The sequence below is a fragment of the Cyprinus carpio genome, chromosome B21 (genome assembly GCF_018340385.1).
Source record: "Cyprinus carpio isolate SPL01 chromosome B21, ASM1834038v1, whole genome shotgun sequence".
NCBI classification, from domain to species: Eukaryota; Metazoa; Chordata; class Actinopteri; order Cypriniformes; family Cyprinidae; genus Cyprinus; species Cyprinus carpio.
The window spans coordinates 19,016,878-19,036,892 of NC_056617.1; the positions used below are offsets into that span (position 1 = coordinate 19,016,878).

Here is a 20,015-nt window from a genome sequence, read left to right on the forward strand (position 1 = left end):
ACTTTTATATGAACACTTTCTCCCGTCTTCTACCGTGAACCTGCTTTAAAACTATTTGTATTGCTCTTGCATGCTTAATTTTATTTTTTTTAATGTAAAAAGTTGAACGCGCTGTATTTCAGTCCCTCGCATGCCAAAAATTAAAAATAGCTCAACCCTGACTAAGCTCTATGTTTGGCAGCTCAGCTGAGGATTCAAGAAACATCACACACACTACACGAGCAAGAACCATCTTTATTCTTCAACTGGTACCCTTTATACAGACACAGAACCATCATATGAAGCTATTCCAGGATTCAGACGACGGCGTGCCTTCTCAGTCTGCCACACATCATTAGTTGGCAAGTGTAGGAAAGATTACCGCCTGCTTGCTGCGATACGAAAGCATCTAATCACCCGGAAATAAACTGTAAACGGACTTCTGTTGAAAAAAAGTGCAAACAGACATAAAAAAGAAAAGTAAAGAACACAAACACGGTTCATGAAGGAGGCCGTGTTCAGGAGGGTTTCACAGCCGAGAGCGGCGGACAGAAGCAGGAGCAGCCGGGAATATCTGGAGCTCGGTTTGGATATGGCACACCTTTTGGTCCACAGACGATTCTCACTGGATCAGTTTTTTCTTTTCTATACTGTTGCCCATTCCTCTACCCTTTATCTTAAACTGAACGAGGATTATAACATGGTGGGATTCACAGGAAGTAGTCGGGGGTGCGGCGGGTGACGTGCGGCTCTCCTCTGCGCGGCGCCGGGTCGAACTGCAGGCTGGAAACACAAACACAACACATCAGACACGCTCAGATCGACAGCATCCGCTTCCGTCAAGCTTCTCGACTTACAAGGAGTACTTGAGGGTGTCGTCCAGCTCCATGATGGCTGCCTGGTTCCCACAGCGGTAGCAGTAGTTGGGTGCGCTGAAGATCGTCACCACGTTGCGGTCATGGCACCAGTTGTAGCCCTAGACGAGAAAAGTGTCACATTTAGTCTTTTATCCAAAGCGAGGACAATGGAAGCAATCAAAACCAACAGAAGAGCAACGATATGAGAACTCTCACAACAAGCAGCCTTTCTGATTTAGCTTTCTGTTAACTGTATAATAAAACAAATACAATGTGTCACATGATCCTTCTAATATGCCGATTCACTATGAATAAGAAGTTGAAAGGAACGGTATTTATTTAAAATACAGTATACACAACCTTTTAAAAGTTAAGAGTCAGTACATGGTTTTCTTTATTTTTTAAGAAATTAAAATTAAGCCTAGTCCCAGACTAAAGTGTAAATTTAAACTGAATTAAAACGTGCACTGACTGATCTTGCGATATATTAGTGCCTTTGTTTCGTCTCAAGATGCACACAGGTGATGTTTTATCTAAGGCATGTTCTTAAAAATTACTTATAAGTCATGATTAAACTATGACCTAATCCTAGCTTAGTCTAAACCCTGTCTTTGAAGCCGGGCCTAATACTTTAATTCAGCAGGGATGTGTTAAATTGATTAGTTATTTGTTAGAAAAGTATACTTTTTATTCATCAAAGCATGCTGAAAAAATATTAATACAATATTAAGCGCTTTCCAACATTGATGATAAATCATATTAGAAGGATTTCTGATGTGACACTGAGGACTGGAGTAATGATGCTGATGAGAATTCAGCTTTGATCACAGGAATTAATTACGTTTGTTATAATCTACTGACATTATAAAACACTGCCATGTTTTACTCTGAACACGCATGCTCTTAAACGCTCACACGGTGGAGATCTGAAGATGTGTGACCCGAAAGTGACAAATCACATACTATCCTCTTTGTGTCCACACATGAATTCACAATAACGTGTCCCCTTCAGCAGAAGTTACACTTCACATTAAAGAAGATTATGAGCTGATCGTGGCATCAAGAGATGCTCCCACCTCCATCACTAGCTGGTGAGCTCTAGAGACCAGCGTCAGGCCGTTAGCGTGGTTGAACGTCTCGGATATGTCCTGCCCAAAGGTGTAGCCTGCACCTCTGGGAGAAATACCCCAGCCTCCGCGGTCATCTGGGTCAGACCACAATAAATCACACATGGGTCCCTGAGGAAGACCACAGACACAGAGCCATTAGTGCTGTTTGAAGCATTGTTTTAAAGCTTGATTTTGGCGTTAGACTCCAAGTGCACACGCTGAACACACAGGAGGGTTGATGCTCATCTGTGTCCAGTACCTCGTGAGGAACTTCCTGTAAACGATCCAGCGCTCTGATGTGATCCAGAGTGTCTATAGATGGTGACAATCCTCCATGAAGACAGAAGATCTGCGAGCACGAAAGATAAATAAAGGAAAAATGAGACGCAACCTTCTTACAACATTTTACAAGACCCTATTATTGTATTTAAAAAAAAAACAAAGAAATAAAATGTTTTTTTTTTTTTTTATTATTTAATTGATTATACATGCTTTGATTATTAAATTAAACCATTAAAATAAAATCCAGAAAAAAACAGAATTCAGTCAAAATAAAACAGAATTTAAAGAAAAAAATATATATTATAGGGGTCTAAAATGCAATTTTCAATTAATAAGACATGCTTTTTGATTGCTAAATTCAACTAAAATGAAATCCAAAAATTGAAAATAAACAACTACAACAAAAAAAAAAGATTAAACGGAAAAAAATGAATTTTGAGAAAAAAAAACAAGAAAAAAAAAAAAAAAAAAAAAAAACAGATTTCATAGGGCTGTAGTTTACAGCAAACAGAAGCGTCTGGAATCAAATGACTTACAAAGCTCTACAGAGACACACTGGTGTAATCCAGGAGAAAACAGATCACAGCTTGAGTTGAGCTGCAGACGAGGGAAGATCCACATACCTGTCCATCTACCAGAGCAGTGAGGGGAAGGTAATCGAAGAGGTCTGTGAAGAATTTCCAAACGTTTGCGTTGCCGTATTTCCGTAAGCATTCGTCATAAAAGCCGTACACTTGTGTGATCTGTCTGCTTTCGTGGTTCCCTCGAAGTATTGTGATGCGTTCACGGTACCTTACCTAGAATTTGGAGATATAACTGATGATTAGAAGAAATATAATTGGTCTCGTGACTTGAGAGTATGATGAGTACAGACTGCAGAACATTGTTATGACTTACATGTCTCTTTTCTCATATGTGACCCTGGAGCACAAAACCAGTCATAAGGGTCAATTTCTCGATATTGAGATTTTTGCATCATCTGAAAGCTGAAAAATAATCTCTCCATTGATGTATGGTTTGTTAGGAGGACAATATTTGTCTGAGATACAACTATTTGAAAATCTGGAATCTGAGGAAGCAAAAAAATCTAAATATTGAGAAAATCATCTTTAAAGTTGTTCAAATGAAGTTCTTAGCAATAAATATTACTAAACAAAAAATTAAGTTTTGATATATTTATGGTAGGAAATTTACAAAATTTCTTCATGGAACATGATCTTTACTTAATATTCTAATGATTTTTGGCATAAAATAAAAATCTATAATTTTGTCCCATACAATGTATTGTTGTCTATTGCTACAAATATACCCCAGAGACTTAAGACTGCTTTTGTGCTCCAGGGACACATTTCTCTTTTTAAAAAAGGTTCTGTAAATATAATTTCTTCACAAGCAATATTCACATCAAGTCAACTAAAGGCTATGCCATAAAAAGTACAAAAAAATGTATAGAAATTAATAATTTTTACTAAATAAATGTGACAAATACATGAGAATGTATCTGTATTTAAATGTTTAGGCTTTTAAACTAAAAAGTTCTGTGATTACAAATAAATGCAGGCAGATGCAACTGAACGAGTATCTTTCCTTTTTAGCACAAATGAGTACACAAAAAAAAAATAATAATTACATGCAAAGATATTAAAACAAATCCTCAGAGCAACATGAGATGCTAATTTATAACAAAAACAAACAAAGCTTGTGAATTAATTAAATATTGTGCCACGACTATCAAACCTCTTTGTTATGATTAGGTTCGGATCCTAATATGGATTTTGAGTCACGGATCAGCAAAAAAAAAAAGGGTTTGCTTTTCATTTCTTATTAAAAGCTTACTTTAAGTACTTCTATACCCCCAGCAGACTCTACTAGCTTAACCAATAAATTCAGTAATAAAACAAGAACAATTACAATCATAGATGAACACAGCAAAGTTACAAATGAAGTCAGTAACAGCAGCATTTAGGTGCAGAAATGTAAGAGTTAAGTGTAAATCAACATGAGTTAGTCTAAACACAGATGGGTCTCTGTTAAAGCGGCGTTGTTTGATGAGCAGACAGAAGCAGGGGTTTATAGGCTGCTGTCTCTTTAAGGGCTTCCGCACCGGAGGAACTTCTGGAGAAGAACACGCTTCATGTATGTTCTCACCACAGGAACCAGGAGCGGTTTTAGTTCGAGGAACTCCGTTTGGAGGAACTAAACGAGCTCCTGCTTCAGAGCAGGGTCTGAAACACTTCTGTAGGAACTAGCAGTGACGTACGTGGACAAATGCATGTAACACCCGTACCTTGAGAGCGACGAGCAGAGTGACGGTCTCCACGGAGTAATAGCCTCGGTCCACGTAATCTCCCATGAACAGGTAGTTTGTGTCCGGCGACTTCCCTCCGATCCTGAAGAGCTCCATCAGGTCATGAAACTGGCCGTGGACGTCCCCGCACACAGTGACCGGACACCTCACCTCCTGCACATTAGACTCCTTGGTCAGGATCTCTTTCGCCTGCAGAGAAAATAAAAACACAACAAAATCTCATTATTCTAATCCTATTAAGTTAAACGATGTTGAGCGGTGTCTTAAGTGTCAATTTTTCGAAATTGAGATTTATGCATCATCTGAAAGCTGAATAAATAATCTCTCCATTGATGTATGGTTTGTTAGGAGGACAATATTTGTCTGAGATACAACTATTTTTGAATCTGGAATCTGAGGGAGCAAAAAAAAATCTAAATATTGAGAAAATCATCTTTAAAGTTGTTCAAATGAAGTTCTAAGAAATGCATATTACTAATCAAATATTAAGTTTTGATATATTTACGGTAGGACACTTACAAAATATCTTCATGGAACATGATCTTTACTTAATATAGGCCCGTTCACACCAAGGACGATAACTATAAAGATAACAACACATACAATGTATTTTTGCCTTATTCATCCTTCGACAAAACCTTTGAGGTTTCTTTTCATTTCATAAATCAACATTGGGAGTTAAAATCATTAGGATTTTAACTTCGTTCTGCAGATGGATAAACTGTGATGTACAGAAGACTGTATTAACATCCACACTTGCTGATCCCGGGTCTAAAATAAGCTTAGAAAACACTTAAACCACACCAACCCTACTTCCTAGTGAACTATTTGTGCCCAGGTGTACCTCACATTGTGTTTAGGAGTCTACAGCACTGCCTTTCCATTTAAAGTAGTCAGTCTTCATCTATATGACAAGGAAACTAGTCCACGCAAGTCATCAGAAGCATCATGCATTCAGAGTTTAGGACTGGATTATGAATTAAACTGAACAACTGTAAACGAAGCCTAATCAATAAAACAGATTTAAAACCTTGTTATAGGTGTGCACATACTAAACCAAGAAATGGGCAACAAAATAATAAAAGAACAGATGTCCACTCATCGAAACAAACCTCCAGAAAGTTCACTAGTAAACAGCTGTTACTAATCAATGAAGAGCAACATAAAAAAAACACAATAATACTTATCACTGTATTAACAAGAAATTATTTTATAGATCCTATAGTGTTTAATTAGTTATTTTTGATTGTTAAATCGCTGATTCTATCAATCCACATGATTATAACTGATTGCAATATTAGTGTGCCACATATTGGCAGCAGTTGCAGTGACTTAAAGGCTATTTTTCTTTTTCTAGAGTTTTTTCATGAGAGCACAGCTAACAGAATCCGCTGCAGCTACACGCGACCAACATGATTAATCTTCAAGCGGCCCACAAAATGCAGCCAAACCTTTCACACACACACTCTAGACTCACACCTACATGCACACTTTTAGACGAGTGACTAGTAATGTTAGAGGAGTATAAAAATGGAAAGAGCGCCGGATAATAGCGAGGTGCGCGCGCCGCTGTCATCAGAAGACACGAGCGCACTGATCAGTGCACGAGCGCCATTTTGAGAGCGCGTGAGCGACGAGGAAGCAGCGTCGCGCGTTCAAATAAACATCTATACGTGCACACAAACACGTTGTTTTGATCAGAACAGAAGATTAGTGTAACTTTAGTGAAGTCGCGGTTTACTGCGGGATCCCGTAACGTTAGGTTGATGAGTACAGTAGCTTTCAGGCTAATGTTACTGTACGTTAATCCATAAACTGCAGATCAACTCAATATCCACCACAAGTGATTTCATAAAGGATTTGAGGAAGACTAGTCCTCTCGCGTTGTGTTTTGTCACGAAATTAAAAACAATCGTAGTTTCTTGTGAGTGTAGCGTCCGTTTAAAATTCCGCCATCTTGTAATTCAGCGGCTAACGCGGAAAGATGAAGTAAACACTCGATTTTTATGATGTATTACACACACATACCTTCTCGCAGAGGCTCTTGACTTGGTTTTCTGAGAGCTGTTTGCACTCATTGAGCTGTTCAATCCATGAATCGAGCTCTTTCGAAAACGCCTTTTCGTCCATGGCTGGTTTTAACTCGGATTTCAGCGCTGCTTTCCACGAATATCCACCTTTTATCGAAAGATTACTTTGAGGCGTACATGTGGCCAGGGATCTTGAAATGATTAATTAAGGGAATCTTGTGAGGAGACGAGAAGCCGTCGGCCTTCGGAGTCGCACCCTGAGCCACAGTTGTTTTCACTTCAGCCTTCCTCACAGCAGACAGCGAGAGCCGGCTCCACGCTGATTGGTCGCTCGCAGCTACTGCTCCGCTCTGATTGGTCGCCCGGAGCGGTTCTTGCTTTCCGATTGGTTCTCAAATACGTCGTTGGGCGTTTTCCTTAACTGCAATAGGATCTCATTCATACGTCAACGGATAAATTAATGTTTATGTAAAAAATTAGAGATAAACTAGCGTATTATTTTGTAATGATGCATTTTCTATTTATAATTCTTGATACATATTACATTCATAATTGGTCAGCGAGGAAACTCCATTTTGTTAGAAGAAATCAAAACTCGCAATTATTATTTTTAAATGGATAATTATTATTTTTAACACTGAAAGCGCCATTGTGTTTTATATTTTCAAGAAACATGAATTATACAAACAGGAGAAGATTACAGAGCAGCAACATAAATATCTTCTGTAACAAACAAGAGAAAAAACATACATAAGAGGGCAAACACATAGACTGGCAAACATAAAAAATTGCAATAAAATAAATATTTTAAAAATTATTAAATGAAATTAAAATTAAAAGTCATTAAATGAATTAGAATTAAATTAATGAAATATGGAAATATATTAATATCTAGAGGAGAGCAAACTAAACCACATTATTCAAATCACTGCAAAAAAAAAAAATCCTTTTACTTTTTTTTATTAGGCCTAAAGATGAATATTAATTTTAAAAAAAATTGCCACTGCATTGTTTTTTTAACGATACTGTACCTGATACTGTGTACTCTACCTAAACATAAGTTAAAAAAGGATATATAAACAACAACAAAAAAATTGTATAGGCTATACAAAATTTATATCAAGTTTTATCACTATAATAATAATAATAATGATAAAAAGAAACGTTAATAAGAGGAATGCAAATTACCTCACCAACAGATTATATTAAATATTCTCATATTATTGTTTCCAAAAATAATTATTACTAGTTCAACAAAAAAGTGAGAAAATGTGCCTCTGCAGTTGTTTTATATTTATTAATTTTTTATTAATGCCATAACCAATGACAATTCAATGAGAATATTTCATTGCATTACAAACAAGAGAAAAAACATACATAAGAGGGCAAACATAAAAAATTACAATAAAATAAATATTTAAAAAATAATTTAAAAATAATTGTAAAAAGTTAACAATTTTAAAAAGTCATTAAATGAATTAGAATTAAATTAATGAAATATGGAAATATATGAATATCTAGAGGAGAGCAAACTAAACCACATTATTCAAATCACTGCAAATAAAAAAAAAAAATCCTAATATTATTTTAAGAATCTGTGACATTTTTTTATTAGGCCTAAAGATTAATATTAATTAAAAAAATGCCACTGCAGTGTTTTTTTAACGATACTGTATCTGATACTGTGTACTCTACCTAAACATTAGTTAAAAAAGGATATATAAACAACAACAAAAAAATTGTATAGGCTATACAAAATTTTATCAAATTTTATCACTATAATAATAATAATAATAATAATAAAAGAAACAGAAACATTAATAAGAAGAGGAATGCAAATTACCTCACCAACAGATTATATTAAAAATCCTCATATTATTGTTTCCAAAAATAATTATTACTAGTTCAACAAAAAAATGAGAAAATGTGCCTCTGCGGTTGTTTTATATTTATTAATTTTGTATTAATACAATAAGAATATTCCATTGCAAAACAGACAAAACAAAAACAACAACAACAACAATCCAAAACAAAAATACAATAAATTAGTGCCAGAGAAAAATACAAAAAATAACAAAAAACATGTATAAATAATCTTCACAGGAAAAATACAGTTTTATTCAACAATGTCATTTACACGTTATAAGCTGTTTATAATCGCGCGGTTTTGTAAAGCGTTACAATAAAGCTTGCAATCATTTTTAAAGTGAGAAAAACTTGGTTTGGACTCTGACCTTTTCATTTAAATTAATGAATATGAAACTTTCCCGTGTATATTAATAATTAGACATGCCTTTATCACTACCGCGATCATTAAAGTGTATTAATATGTCCGAGCCACCGCACAGTTCAGTTCAGTTCAGTTCTGAATTAAATGTTCATGTTGCTGTAGAAACAGAGACACAGCGCGGCTGCGCGGCTCGAGGCGCGTGAACGCGGTCCTCTTCTGCGTGTTTGTGACAGTGAGCCGCTGTTAAAGCATGTCTACTCCGGCGAGACGACGCCTCATGAGAGACTTTAAGAGGTTTGTGTCTTCATAAGAGAGGTTTGTGTCGAAGTGACGGCTGTGTTTATACTCCGGGCTACCCGCTAGCAGCGTTAGCCGCTAGGCCTGCGCTAGCACGAGCTAAACAACAGTTTGTTGTTGTTTGTTTGTTTGGATGTTTTTTACCACAGTACAGTACCACGGTACTTTCTGTCAGGGTCCACAGCATTTGTGGGCATCGTAGACACACTTAAATGTTGTGTAGTTCTGAAGATACAGCTCTTGCTAACCAACCAGTATTAGCATCACATGAAAAAATGCTATAGTATTTTATACTGTTTTTGAACTATACTATAGTAAAGTGTATTATAATACTGTATATATTATAGTATTTATAACACTTCGTTTATGAATGCTACAGCATACTGTAGTATTAACAATAGTGAACTGCAATAAATACTGTAGTATACTTTAGTTTGTACTACAATAAACTAAATAGAAAACTTGGTTAAAGTCATTTGTTTATATTATTATAGTTGTTATATTAACACAGCAACTGTAGAATTACCACAACAAGTAGTTTACCATAGTGTTTATTATAAATTGCTATACATATACTATGTAATTACATGTATATTATTTATTTGATGCAGTGCACGTACATGTTTACATTGATTTCATATTTAAACTGTGATTACTGTTAATAATCTGTGATTAATCTGTAATTAGTGCATGTATAATTGCACTGTTGACCCCCACCCCAACTAAACTTAGAATTTTTGTTTTTTGCAGATAATACTCGTTTTAGGGAATTAAGTGTATTTTCAATGCTCTTTTTTTATGCTTAACCGTTTTCAAGAATCGACTAAAACACATCTCTTCCATCTTTATTTGACCCTCTAACTCTAGAACACTCTATTCTAATTCTATTTTTAAAAAAGTGACATTCAGTGACCTGAAAAACACGTGCATTTTTGTTGCACAACATTGTTCTTATTGGCTCTAATAACAAAAATTGTTTATTTAAACCCATGAACATGCAGATCCTGTTCTAAACAATAGTGAAAAATCACAAAATCAGATTTTGACTCGTACCTATTCAGTATTATCTTGTTCGTATCTGTTTGCAGACTTCAGGAAGATCCTCCGACTGGTGTGAGCGGTGCTCCTTCAGAAAACAACATCATGTTGTGGAACGCGGTGATTTTTGGGTATGTGTGCTGAGATGTACAGGTGCTGGTCATATAATTAGAATATCATCAAAAAGTTGATTTATTTCACTAATTCCATTCAAAAAGTGAAACTTGTATATTATATTCATTCATTACACACAGACTGATATATTTCAAATGTTTATTTCTTTTAATTTTGATGATTATAACTGACAATTAAGGAAAATCCCAAATTCAGTATCTCAGAAAATTAGAATATTACTTAAGACCAATACAAAGAAAGGATTTTTAGAAATCTTGGCCAACTGAAAAGTATGAACATGAAAAGTATGAGCGTGTATAGCACTCAATACTTAGTTGGGTGCTGTAGATTTTCTATGGGGTTAAGGTCAGGCGAGTTTGCTGGCCAATTAAGAACAGGGATACCATGGTCTTAAACCAGGTACTGGTAGCTTTGGCACTGTGTGCAGCTGCCAAGTCCTGTTGGAAAATGAAATCTGCATCTCCATAAAGTTGGTCAGCAGCAGGAAGCATGAAGTGCTCTAAAACTTCCTGGTATACGGGCTGCGTTGACCTTGGACCTCAGAAAAACACAGTGGACCAACACCAGCAGATGACATGGCACCCCAAAACCATCTCTGACTGTGGAAACTTTACACTGGACCTCAAGCAACGTGGATTGTGTGCCTCTCCTCTCTTCCTCCAGATTCTGGGACCCTGATTTCCAAAGGAAATGCAAAACTTACTTCATCAGAGAACATAACTTTGGACCACTCAGCAGCAGTCCAGTCCTTTTTGAAGTGAGACAGTTCTGACGCTATCTGTTGTTCAAGAGTGGCTTGACACAAGGAATGCGACAGCTGAAACCCATGTCTTGCATACGTCTGTGCGTAGTGGTTCTTGAAGCACTGACTCCAGCTGCAGTCCACTCTTTGTGAATCTCCCCCACATTTTTGAATGGGTTTTGTTTCACAATCCTCTCCAGGGTGCGGTTATCACTATTGCTTGTACACTTTTTTCTATCACATCTTTTCCTTCCCTTCGCCTGTCTATTAATGTGCTTGGACACAGAGCTCTGTGAACAGCCAGCCTCTTTTGCAATGACCTTTTGTGTCTTGCCCTCCTTGTGCAAGGTGTGAATGGTCGTCTTTTGGACAACTGTCAATTCAGCAGTCTTCCCAATGATTGTGCAGTCTACAGAACTAGACTGAGAGACCATTTAAAGGCTTTGCAGGTGTTTTGAGTTAATTAGCTGATTAGAGTGTGGCACCAGGTGTCTTCAATATTGAACCTTTTCACAATAATTCTAATTTTCTGAGATACTGAATTTGGGATTTTCCTTAGTTTGTCAGTTATAATCATCAAAATTAAAAGAAATAAACATTTGAAATATATCAGTCTGTGTGTAATGAATGAATATAATATAAAAGTTTCACTTTTTGAATGGAATTAGTGAAATAAATCAACTTTTTGATGATATTCTAATTATATGACCAGCGCCTGTATTGCTGTGCATGAAGAGATGCGGATCTGTTCCAGACGTGTTCATGCTTGTGTTTCTGTGTTTTCTTGCAGGCCTGTAGGAACTCCTTTTGAAGACGGTGAGCCACTCCTTGATTCCTCCAAACAAACACTAGTCAATAACCACGAACTCAGCATTAGTTATTGAATCTTGAGCAGCTTTTATAAGCTTTCGCAGGGCTCAGGTCCAACACTCCTGATGTATTAACTGCTACTGAGTCGTCAGTTTTACGGCTGCAGCTAACAGTTGTATTGATGATTAGTGGATCTGTTGATTATTTCAGTAACACTTTATTTTAAGGACCGATTCTCTCTATCATCTTATAATCATGCATATTACTAGGCTGTTTATTAGTACTTATGAAGCACATATTAATGTCTTATCCTGCATGATCATATTTTAAGCCACCCAATACCTAAAGTAACTATTAATAAACAGCAAATTAGGATCTAATTGAGGCCAAAGTTATAGTTAATTAGATTAGATTCAACTTTATTGTCATTATGCAGAGTACAAGTACAGAGCTAATGAAATGCAGTTAGCATCTAACCAGAAGTGCAAGAATATAGTGTTTTATATACATAAAAGTGCAGAGTAAGTGAAGCTATGATTTACAGAATGTACAGTGGGGGTTGCTATATACAGTATTGAGCAGAGTATGCATAGAATATAAATAGGAATGCAATGTAGGATTGTATGTACATTATGAACAGAGCAATGTAGGATTATATATACACATTACGAACAGCAGCAACGTGAGAACAGTGGTAATAAATACAGTTGGATGAGTGTGCAAAAGTATTGTTAAAATGAATTCTATGCAAAATAACAGTAGTGCAATTATATTTTATATAGAATAGTTTACTGTGCTTTGTACAGTAACAACTTAGACAGTCTACTAGTGCGAGAGCGTAGGCTCCTATAACGTCTGCCGGACGGAAGGAGAGTGAAAAGTCCATGGTTAGGGTGAGAGGCATCCTTGATGATGTTTCTTGCCCTGTCCAAACAGTGCTTGTGATAGATGTTCTCAATGGAAGTTAACTGGGTGCCGGTGATCCGTTGAGCAGTTTTCACCACTCGCTGGAGTGCTTTGCGGTCAGATGCGGAGCAATTGCTGTACCACACTGAGATGCAGTTTGTGAGTATGCTCTCAATGGTACAGCGGTAGAATTCCACAAGGATCCTGGGATTCAGGTGAACTTTCTTAAGGCTCCGTAAGAAGTAAAGGCGCTGCTGCGCCTTTTTGACCAGGGTGGAGGTGTTATGGGACCAGGTGAGATCATCAGAGATGTGGATGCCAAGGAACTTGAAACTCGACACACGCTCCACTACAGCTCCGTTGATGTAGATGGGTGTGTGTGCATGACTCCTAGTCCGCCTGAAGTCCACAATGATCTCCTTTGTCTTCTGGGTGTTTTAATTCCAGACTGTTGGTGGCACACCACAACAGCCAGGTGCTGCACCTCATCCCTGTAGGCTGACTCATCATCATCTTTGATCAGACCTACCACCGTGGTGTCATCTGCAAATTTGATTATGGTGTTGGAGCCATAAACAGGAATGCTTATTTAATAGTGAAAATCGGTTCTTAAAATAAAAATAAAACATTAACACTATTACTATTATTAAAAAATAAAAAAAAAAAAAAAATACCAATTATTACTAAAAACAAAAAAAATTAAAAAAAAAAATAAAAATACAATATTAAATAATACAATAAAAGTTTGTATTAAAAAAAATACAAATAAGTCTTTTTTTTATTACAATATAATTAATTTGAAAAGCATGTTCTATTGCTTAAAAATAGAAACGCTTCTTATTATAATAACATTTTGCAGTTTATATCCTTAACTGTACATGTTAGAAAATCACGAGATTATTTCTATTGTGCACAAAGGCTCAGATTTCACAGACAGATCGAATTTAATTAGAGGGATCAGTAATCGTTGATTACTTTGTATTGATTAGTTGTTGCAGTCCAAGTCATTTCTTTACTGACCGGGCCACAAAGAGGTTTCTGAAGGTCGTGTCGATAATCTCTCTCTCTCTCTCTCTCTCTCTCTCCGCAGGAACATTTAAGCTGGTTATTGAGTTTTCAGAAGAATATCCCAACAAGCCTCCCACGGTTCGCTTCATCTCCAAAATGTTTCACCCGAACGGTGAGCTTCTGTCTGGAGTAATGCTGGCCGGTCAGCGTCTGCGGTGTTTCTGATGAACGGTGTTGTGTTTGTCAGTGTATGCAGATGGCAGCATATGTTTAGACATTCTTCAGAACCGCTGGAGTCCCACGTACGACGTTTCCTCCATCCTGACCTCCATCCAGGTGCATGATGGGTTTGTTCTGGTCAAGTGCACTTTATTATTCAATAATATTTCAGATTAAAATACACGCGTGTGCATGTATATCTGCATTGTTTCTATCGTTTTAAATCCTGAAAATGAATGCATTTTTGTGTTGGTTGTACACAACACTTCTAACATTAATTCATTAATAAGTGAGAAATACTTCTAAAGCATTTTTTAATCTCAGCTAATGCCTAATAACACATTAGTAACTATCATTTAATGGACTTTAGCAAACAACTAAATAAAGCTAAACTGTATTTTATTGAATTAATGCATCAACTAACATTTACTAAAGAGACTTTATTGTAAAGTATCACGAATTGCCTTTAAATGTATTTTGTGCTTTAATCAGTTTTAAATACGATTAATCGATGCACAAAAAAATGTTACAGTATAACAACACTTTCTGCAACTTGTTTCAGCTTCAGAGATTATTGCAAGATGAAAATCTGATGCCTAGTTTAAAAAAAAAAAGATCTCTGTCAGTGAATAATGTTTAATATTTTTATGACCATTTATGTCATTCTGTTTAACTTCACGTATCGAGTTGTGGGTGAGATATGAGTTGCATGTGTTATTCTTGAAGGGTGTTGTGAGATTGAACACTCATTCAGATTTGTGGTTGTTTCTAGTCTCTGTTAGACGAGCCCAATCCCAACAGCCCAGCTAACAGTCAAGCGGCGCAGCTCTATCAGGAGAACAAGCGTGAATACGAGAAGAGAGTGTCGGTCATCGTGGAGCAGAGCTGGCTCGACTCATAACGCAGCTACACACCATTCATAGGATTATTCAGTTCTTTGCAAGTGCATTTCACAAAAACGTGTGTGCTTATTTATTTCTTTTAACTGCATGACAAGTTATTGCTAACAAAATCTGAATCATAGTTGTCAGATTGATGCAGTTGAATGCAAATTATCGGCAAAGAGTGCAACCCCTAAATATGTGCATCTCAAAGTGCTTCGGTAAACCATCATTGATGTATTTGACATGCCTTTAAATGCACCTGAAGAGCGACTGCGGGAATCGTCTTTTGTATCCGTATCTGACGATGCATCTCGATGCTCGCGTGTTTAATAAACGAGTGGGTTTTGAGAGAACACGCTTGGATCACAGCGTTAACGGGGTGTTTTAGTTGAATTTTTGTGAACATTTATACTTCTAATATGCTGTATAAAAGAAAAATAAAACCTTTTTCAGACTTGGAGTGAAGAGAATGCATTCGTTTTTATTGTAGCTCATTATTAAAACATGCATAATAAAAAAAAAAAAAAATAGTATTTTAAAAATACCAAAAACAGGTCGTCGTATGTACAGCTAGGGATGAAACAAGTGTGGTGATGATCTTCATCAGATGTAATGATGAGGCATGCAGGCGTCACCTCTGCAGAAAACACAGAACAGATTAATTGCAATATGTTTAATTATGATTGGGTCGGACATTTCTCTCTATGCATCCTGTGCAAGGCTTCAATTTATCATCTTATGATTTTGTGGATAGAAATGCCTTTCTTTCTAGCCATTTTATCATGTTTCCTCCAACTATAAAATAAGTAAATGATTAGCGCAAAACTTGCATTTAGAGTGCTGTCTGTCTGACTCTTATTTCACCCTTTCACAAAAAATGTTGCATGCATTTCAAAAAAGAATATCTTTCTGCGTATTTGTTTGTTTTGTTTTCCAATACAGCTATCTAAACATCCTTAAATCTACATGCATTCACTCAAGATGCAGACTGAACACATGAAGTCTTGTTCTCTGAGAAACTGAAGTGAGTTTGTGCCTAAAACAAGAACAAACGCGGGGTATGAAACGTTTTCTCTTTGAATTAAGTGGATTCTTCTGAGCCAAATGGTAGATATTTGTTCTTGTTTCTCGATCGATTTCAAAGACGACAAGACTTTTGCTTCTGTAGTAAAATTATAGATATTTGCACTGGAAAGCGATTAAAACACTGAGGAAGTTTGATCAGAAGGCAGAGTAAAAGTTGTTTCCATGTTCTGGTGGTTGCAAGCAGAGCTAAGATTCTGTGTTTGTGTGTTTTCAAACTTTGTATCATTGCTAATAAAAGACATTTACATTATGATTTTTTTCAAAAACAGTATTAATGCATGATTTTTTTCAAGTCATAAATTTACCGTCATAAAAATCTGCAAAAACTTTGAAAACGTTTTGTTTTTTTTAAAACATCAAAACAGTATTAATGCATGTGTAACTGCAGGTTAAATGCATTCACGTCCTGCATTAATCAGTCTGTGTAAATGCATCTAAATGCCTCTTCAGATGCAGATTCTGCACCACCTCTAAACCCAGATTTAGTTGATACTGATTTCATCTGATTGGTAATTTGAAATGGTTACAGATATTCTTGTTTCAGGCCAGTTCAGCCCATAATACAGCAAATCAACATCTTGTTCATCTACTCTTTCATTTTTGTGTGTGTTTCGCTTATATACAAAGGGAATAAAAAATAAAGATCAGCCATCGGTATGGAATCGGACCATTTGCTTGTAAAAAAAAAATCTTCACCATGAAAATACAGATTGGTCCTTCACTTATTTTTACGGCAAAGTTTGCCGAATTTCAACCAGCTTTGTTGGAAGTTTTTGGCAAAAGGAAACACCTGAAAACAGTTTTCACGTTTCTACTGCAAAGCTTTATTAAAGCCCGCCTTGCCAGCAATGAACTGCTTCAAAAAGTACATTTAGAGATTAAAATAATCCATAATATTTATTGTAAGCAAAAAAAAAAAATCACTTTGTATGATGAACAGACAGGCATTTATATTTGCAAAATAAAGTAAAAAAGGATAATAGCATCTTCTGATCTTATGAAAATGTCAGAATTTCGAGATATATATTCAGAATTCTACATTTCTCTCACAGTTCTGCCTTGTTTCTGTTGCAGTTTGAAAGAAAACGTCAGGATTGGGAGACCGTTTACTTGCAACTCTGAAAACATTTCAGAAATGTGAGATTAAAAAGTCCGAATGCCCTTTTTTGATTGATTTAATCCCGTAGCAGAAGCGGCTTCTATAGAGAATCCACGCTTCAGCTTCAGCGCGTGATCGCAGGAGCGTGTACCTTCTGTTGCTGCTGCTTGATCACTTCATCTCTGGTCTTAAAAACAGGAGCGTCCTCCACAACGATCCCCTCGGCCATCTCTCGCACCTTCTCCAGCAGCACTGCATCATACCTTCAAACCACGAGACACAGCACAGCTTTAGAGTCTACACAACCTTGAAACTAGAGGAATCCGCAGCTTTTTACTGGATTTCTACTGTTTGTTGTAGCACTTTGGTCGGCTTTGTCCTGTGCGTAAACATGCTCTTGAAATAAAACTGAACTTTGAACCTTTAGTCAAGAGATCAGCTGCTTAAAAATGGAAAAAACAAATAAACATGACAGTCATAGTGCATAAAATGTGCTTAACATTTAGAATGCAATTACAATATTTTTATTTTTTAAAATATTTTCATTGAGACATTTGTACAGTAAAATTATTAAATATTATTATAATTCCAAATAACTGTTTTCTATGAGAATAGCTCTTAAAATGTAATTAATTTCTGTGTTCAAAAGCTGAATTTTCAGTCTTCAGTGTCACGTGATCCTTCAGAACTCTGCTGATTTGCTGCTCAATTATTCTTGACGCTCAGTTAATAATAATAATGCTTTGTATTGTTCTCAGAATAATAAATAGCTTGCTCTTTTGTAACAAATATTGCATGCATACAGTTTATTAATTACCGCGTTCCGTATTTACTGTTATTTTTACCGCGTTCCGTATTTACTGTTATTTTCACCGGTTTCTTGACTCGTGTTCCGCTCTAGTGTAATTGTTCCCTGTTTTCATAATTTCATAATAGTTTATGTTGATGTAAAGTGCTTTTATTCTGACCTGCAGCCCAGGAACACGTGGTTCGCCCACACCATAGACAGCGCGAGCAGCTGATCCAGGTGAGGGTCTTCATAATCGTTGATGTTTCGGAATAAAAACTCCCTCCTGCCCTTCCACTGTTTTTCGCTTTCGGAAAAGCTGCGGAACGTCTCAACTAAATCCGACAGCTGCCTGTTCTGTCCGATGAAGTCCTCCACGTCCATAGTCGCCATGTTTTGGCCGGGGCGGTGACGTCACTCTTCTTCTTCCGGGCCTGGCGGACGCGCTTTAAAGGGACACGTGGTCACCTCGCGTCACGAACGCTTCAGAAATAAATCCGGGACTTCAGTTAAACAGCATCCGATTTTCATTATATATTTATGTATCATCATTTGGTGTCGTCATCATACATTTAAACTTTCCTTAATATTAAAGCGAGGCTGTGAGGGACAGAGTCAGTAGGTTGTACTGTCTTAAAGGGACAGCTGTCCAAAAAATGAAATTGCTGTCATCATTCACAAACTGATTATATTTAATCTGGATTACATAATCAAAGTTAGGTCGAAAGTAATCTAAAAGTAATACAAAAAAAGTGTAATTGTAATGGAAATACATTTTTTGTTGTGTAGTTTGCAATCAGTAATTAATTACACTTTGCAAGTAATTTACCCAGCAGTGTAAGTCAATGGCTACCGTCAGCGGTTTTGTTTCCAAACATTCTTCGAAATATCTTCTTTTGTGTTCAACAAAAGAAAAAAAAATCATACAGGTTTGTAAAAAGGGAGGAGTGAGTAAACAATGACAGATTTTTATGTTTGTGTGCACTTTCCTTTTTAAGTATTATTTTACATCTTTTTTTGTCGCCAGGACATTTTTTTTTCTTTTTTTTAGAAACATGCATTTTTAAAGTTGCTGCACAACAATCCCTCACAGCCTTGCTTTTTTTCATTTGCACAAAAAAAAAAAAAACACAATTTGCCCCATTTTGCTTCATTATGTGATTGTTTAATATGAAAATCATTCATGTGTTTGCATGTTGCACATGTCACATAATTATCATTTGTGTGAGAGTTTTACCGTTCTTTGCCCCCTTTTCACAATAAAACAGATTGTTGTGGCAAAGTAATGGCATGTTTTATATGACTTGGGGGTAAATCTGAATCACAGTCGTGTGCTCAGTCAGGCCAGCGCTATAATTCGAAACACAAATGTGCTTCGGCTGCAGGATTGTGGTCCTCAAGAGAAAGATTATTTACAACATCCGTAATAGTCTGATATGAGTCATATGGTTATACCGGAGGAAGCGGTTCTGTCTGCTTCATCACTCAGATGCTTAAGCAACAAGAGGCAGCTCTGAGATGTACTAACCATCAATATTCTTAATATGACAATATATTGTCCTTATTGTTTAAAGGGATGCAGAAAGAGTGGAAATGAAACAAGTGTGTGGAATAATATAAAACTATATATTATTTAAACCCCTTGCTTAGGGAGCTTAATTGCTATTATAAATATCATAAATTATAATAATCTTATGTCAATAGAAATGGCAATTATTAATAATATAAATGAGCAGCAAATCAGCATATTAGAATGATTTCTGAAGATCATGTGACACTGAAGACTGGAGTAATGATGCTGAAAATACAGATTTGATGACTAGAATTAATTTCGTTTTTCTATAATAGATTGTAATATGTATCACATATATGCTGTTTTTTGGTGGGCAGAAAAGACCTTTCAAAAACATAAAAAAATATTAATTATTTCAATTTTTTTCGTATATGGGTCAAAGACGAAAAAAATGGTTAAAACATAAAAACAATGCTGCTTTAAATTGTTGTTTTTCCAAAAAAAAAAAAGATTAAAAATAAATAAATAAAAGGTTTTCTGTTTAATGTAATTGTATTTTGTTTTTGTTTTTCTGAGCAAAAAATTAAATATCATACATTTCTCCCTGATTTACAGAAGAGATGCACTAAAATGTCATTCAGTGTAACAATCTCGTCAGGCATATTTACAACAAAAATCAATTTATGACATATTAAA

General features: G+C 36.0%; 3 protein-coding genes across 5 annotated transcripts; 1 reads left to right on the forward strand and 2 right to left on the reverse strand.

Annotated features, from left to right (window-relative positions):
- Positions 1-214: 214 nt before the first annotated feature.
- LOC109048016 (serine/threonine-protein phosphatase 2A catalytic subunit alpha isoform) lies at positions 215-6,877 on the reverse strand. 2 transcript variants are annotated; one of them, XM_019065685.2, is made up of 7 exons: positions 6,564-6,877; positions 4,515-4,724; positions 2,851-3,024; positions 2,205-2,294; positions 1,913-2,074; positions 837-955; positions 215-762 (listed from the first exon to the last, which is right to left on the reverse strand). In XM_019065685.2, the coding sequence occupies exons 1-7, from the start codon at positions 6,663-6,665 to the stop codon at positions 690-692; spliced, it is 930 nt and encodes a 309-aa protein (XP_018921230.2). In that variant the 5' UTR covers positions 6,666-6,877; the 3' UTR covers positions 215-689. The 2 variants fall into 2 exon arrangements, with proteins under 2 accessions (XP_018921230.2, XP_042603542.1); XM_042747608.1 differs by lacking the exon at positions 6,564-6,877 and adding an exon at positions 6,019-6,235.
- A 2,053-nt stretch (positions 6,878-8,930) lies between these two features.
- Positions 8,931-15,294, forward strand: LOC109048012 (ubiquitin-conjugating enzyme E2 B-like). 2 transcript variants are annotated; one of them, XM_042747764.1, is made up of 6 exons: positions 8,931-9,089; positions 10,181-10,261; positions 11,798-11,823; positions 13,814-13,903; positions 13,979-14,078; positions 14,723-15,294. In XM_042747764.1, exons 1-6 carry the CDS (start codon positions 9,046-9,048, stop codon positions 14,730-14,732), a joined length of 351 nt encoding a protein of 116 aa, XP_042603698.1. In that variant the 5' UTR covers positions 8,931-9,045; the 3' UTR covers positions 14,733-15,294. The 2 variants fall into 2 exon arrangements, with proteins under 2 accessions (XP_042603698.1, XP_042603697.1); XM_042747763.1 differs by having other exon boundaries at positions 13,979-14,067.
- A 1-nt stretch (position 15,295) lies between these two features.
- On the reverse strand, positions 15,296-18,242 carry cdkn2aipnl (CDKN2A interacting protein N-terminal like). The gene is made up of 3 exons (XM_019065684.2): positions 17,988-18,242; positions 17,171-17,282; positions 15,296-15,471 (listed from the first exon to the last, which is right to left on the reverse strand). Exons 1-3 carry the CDS (start codon positions 18,197-18,199, stop codon positions 15,466-15,468), a joined length of 330 nt encoding a protein of 109 aa, XP_018921229.1. The 5' UTR covers positions 18,200-18,242; the 3' UTR covers positions 15,296-15,465.
- Positions 18,243-20,015: the final 1,773 nt, after the last annotated feature.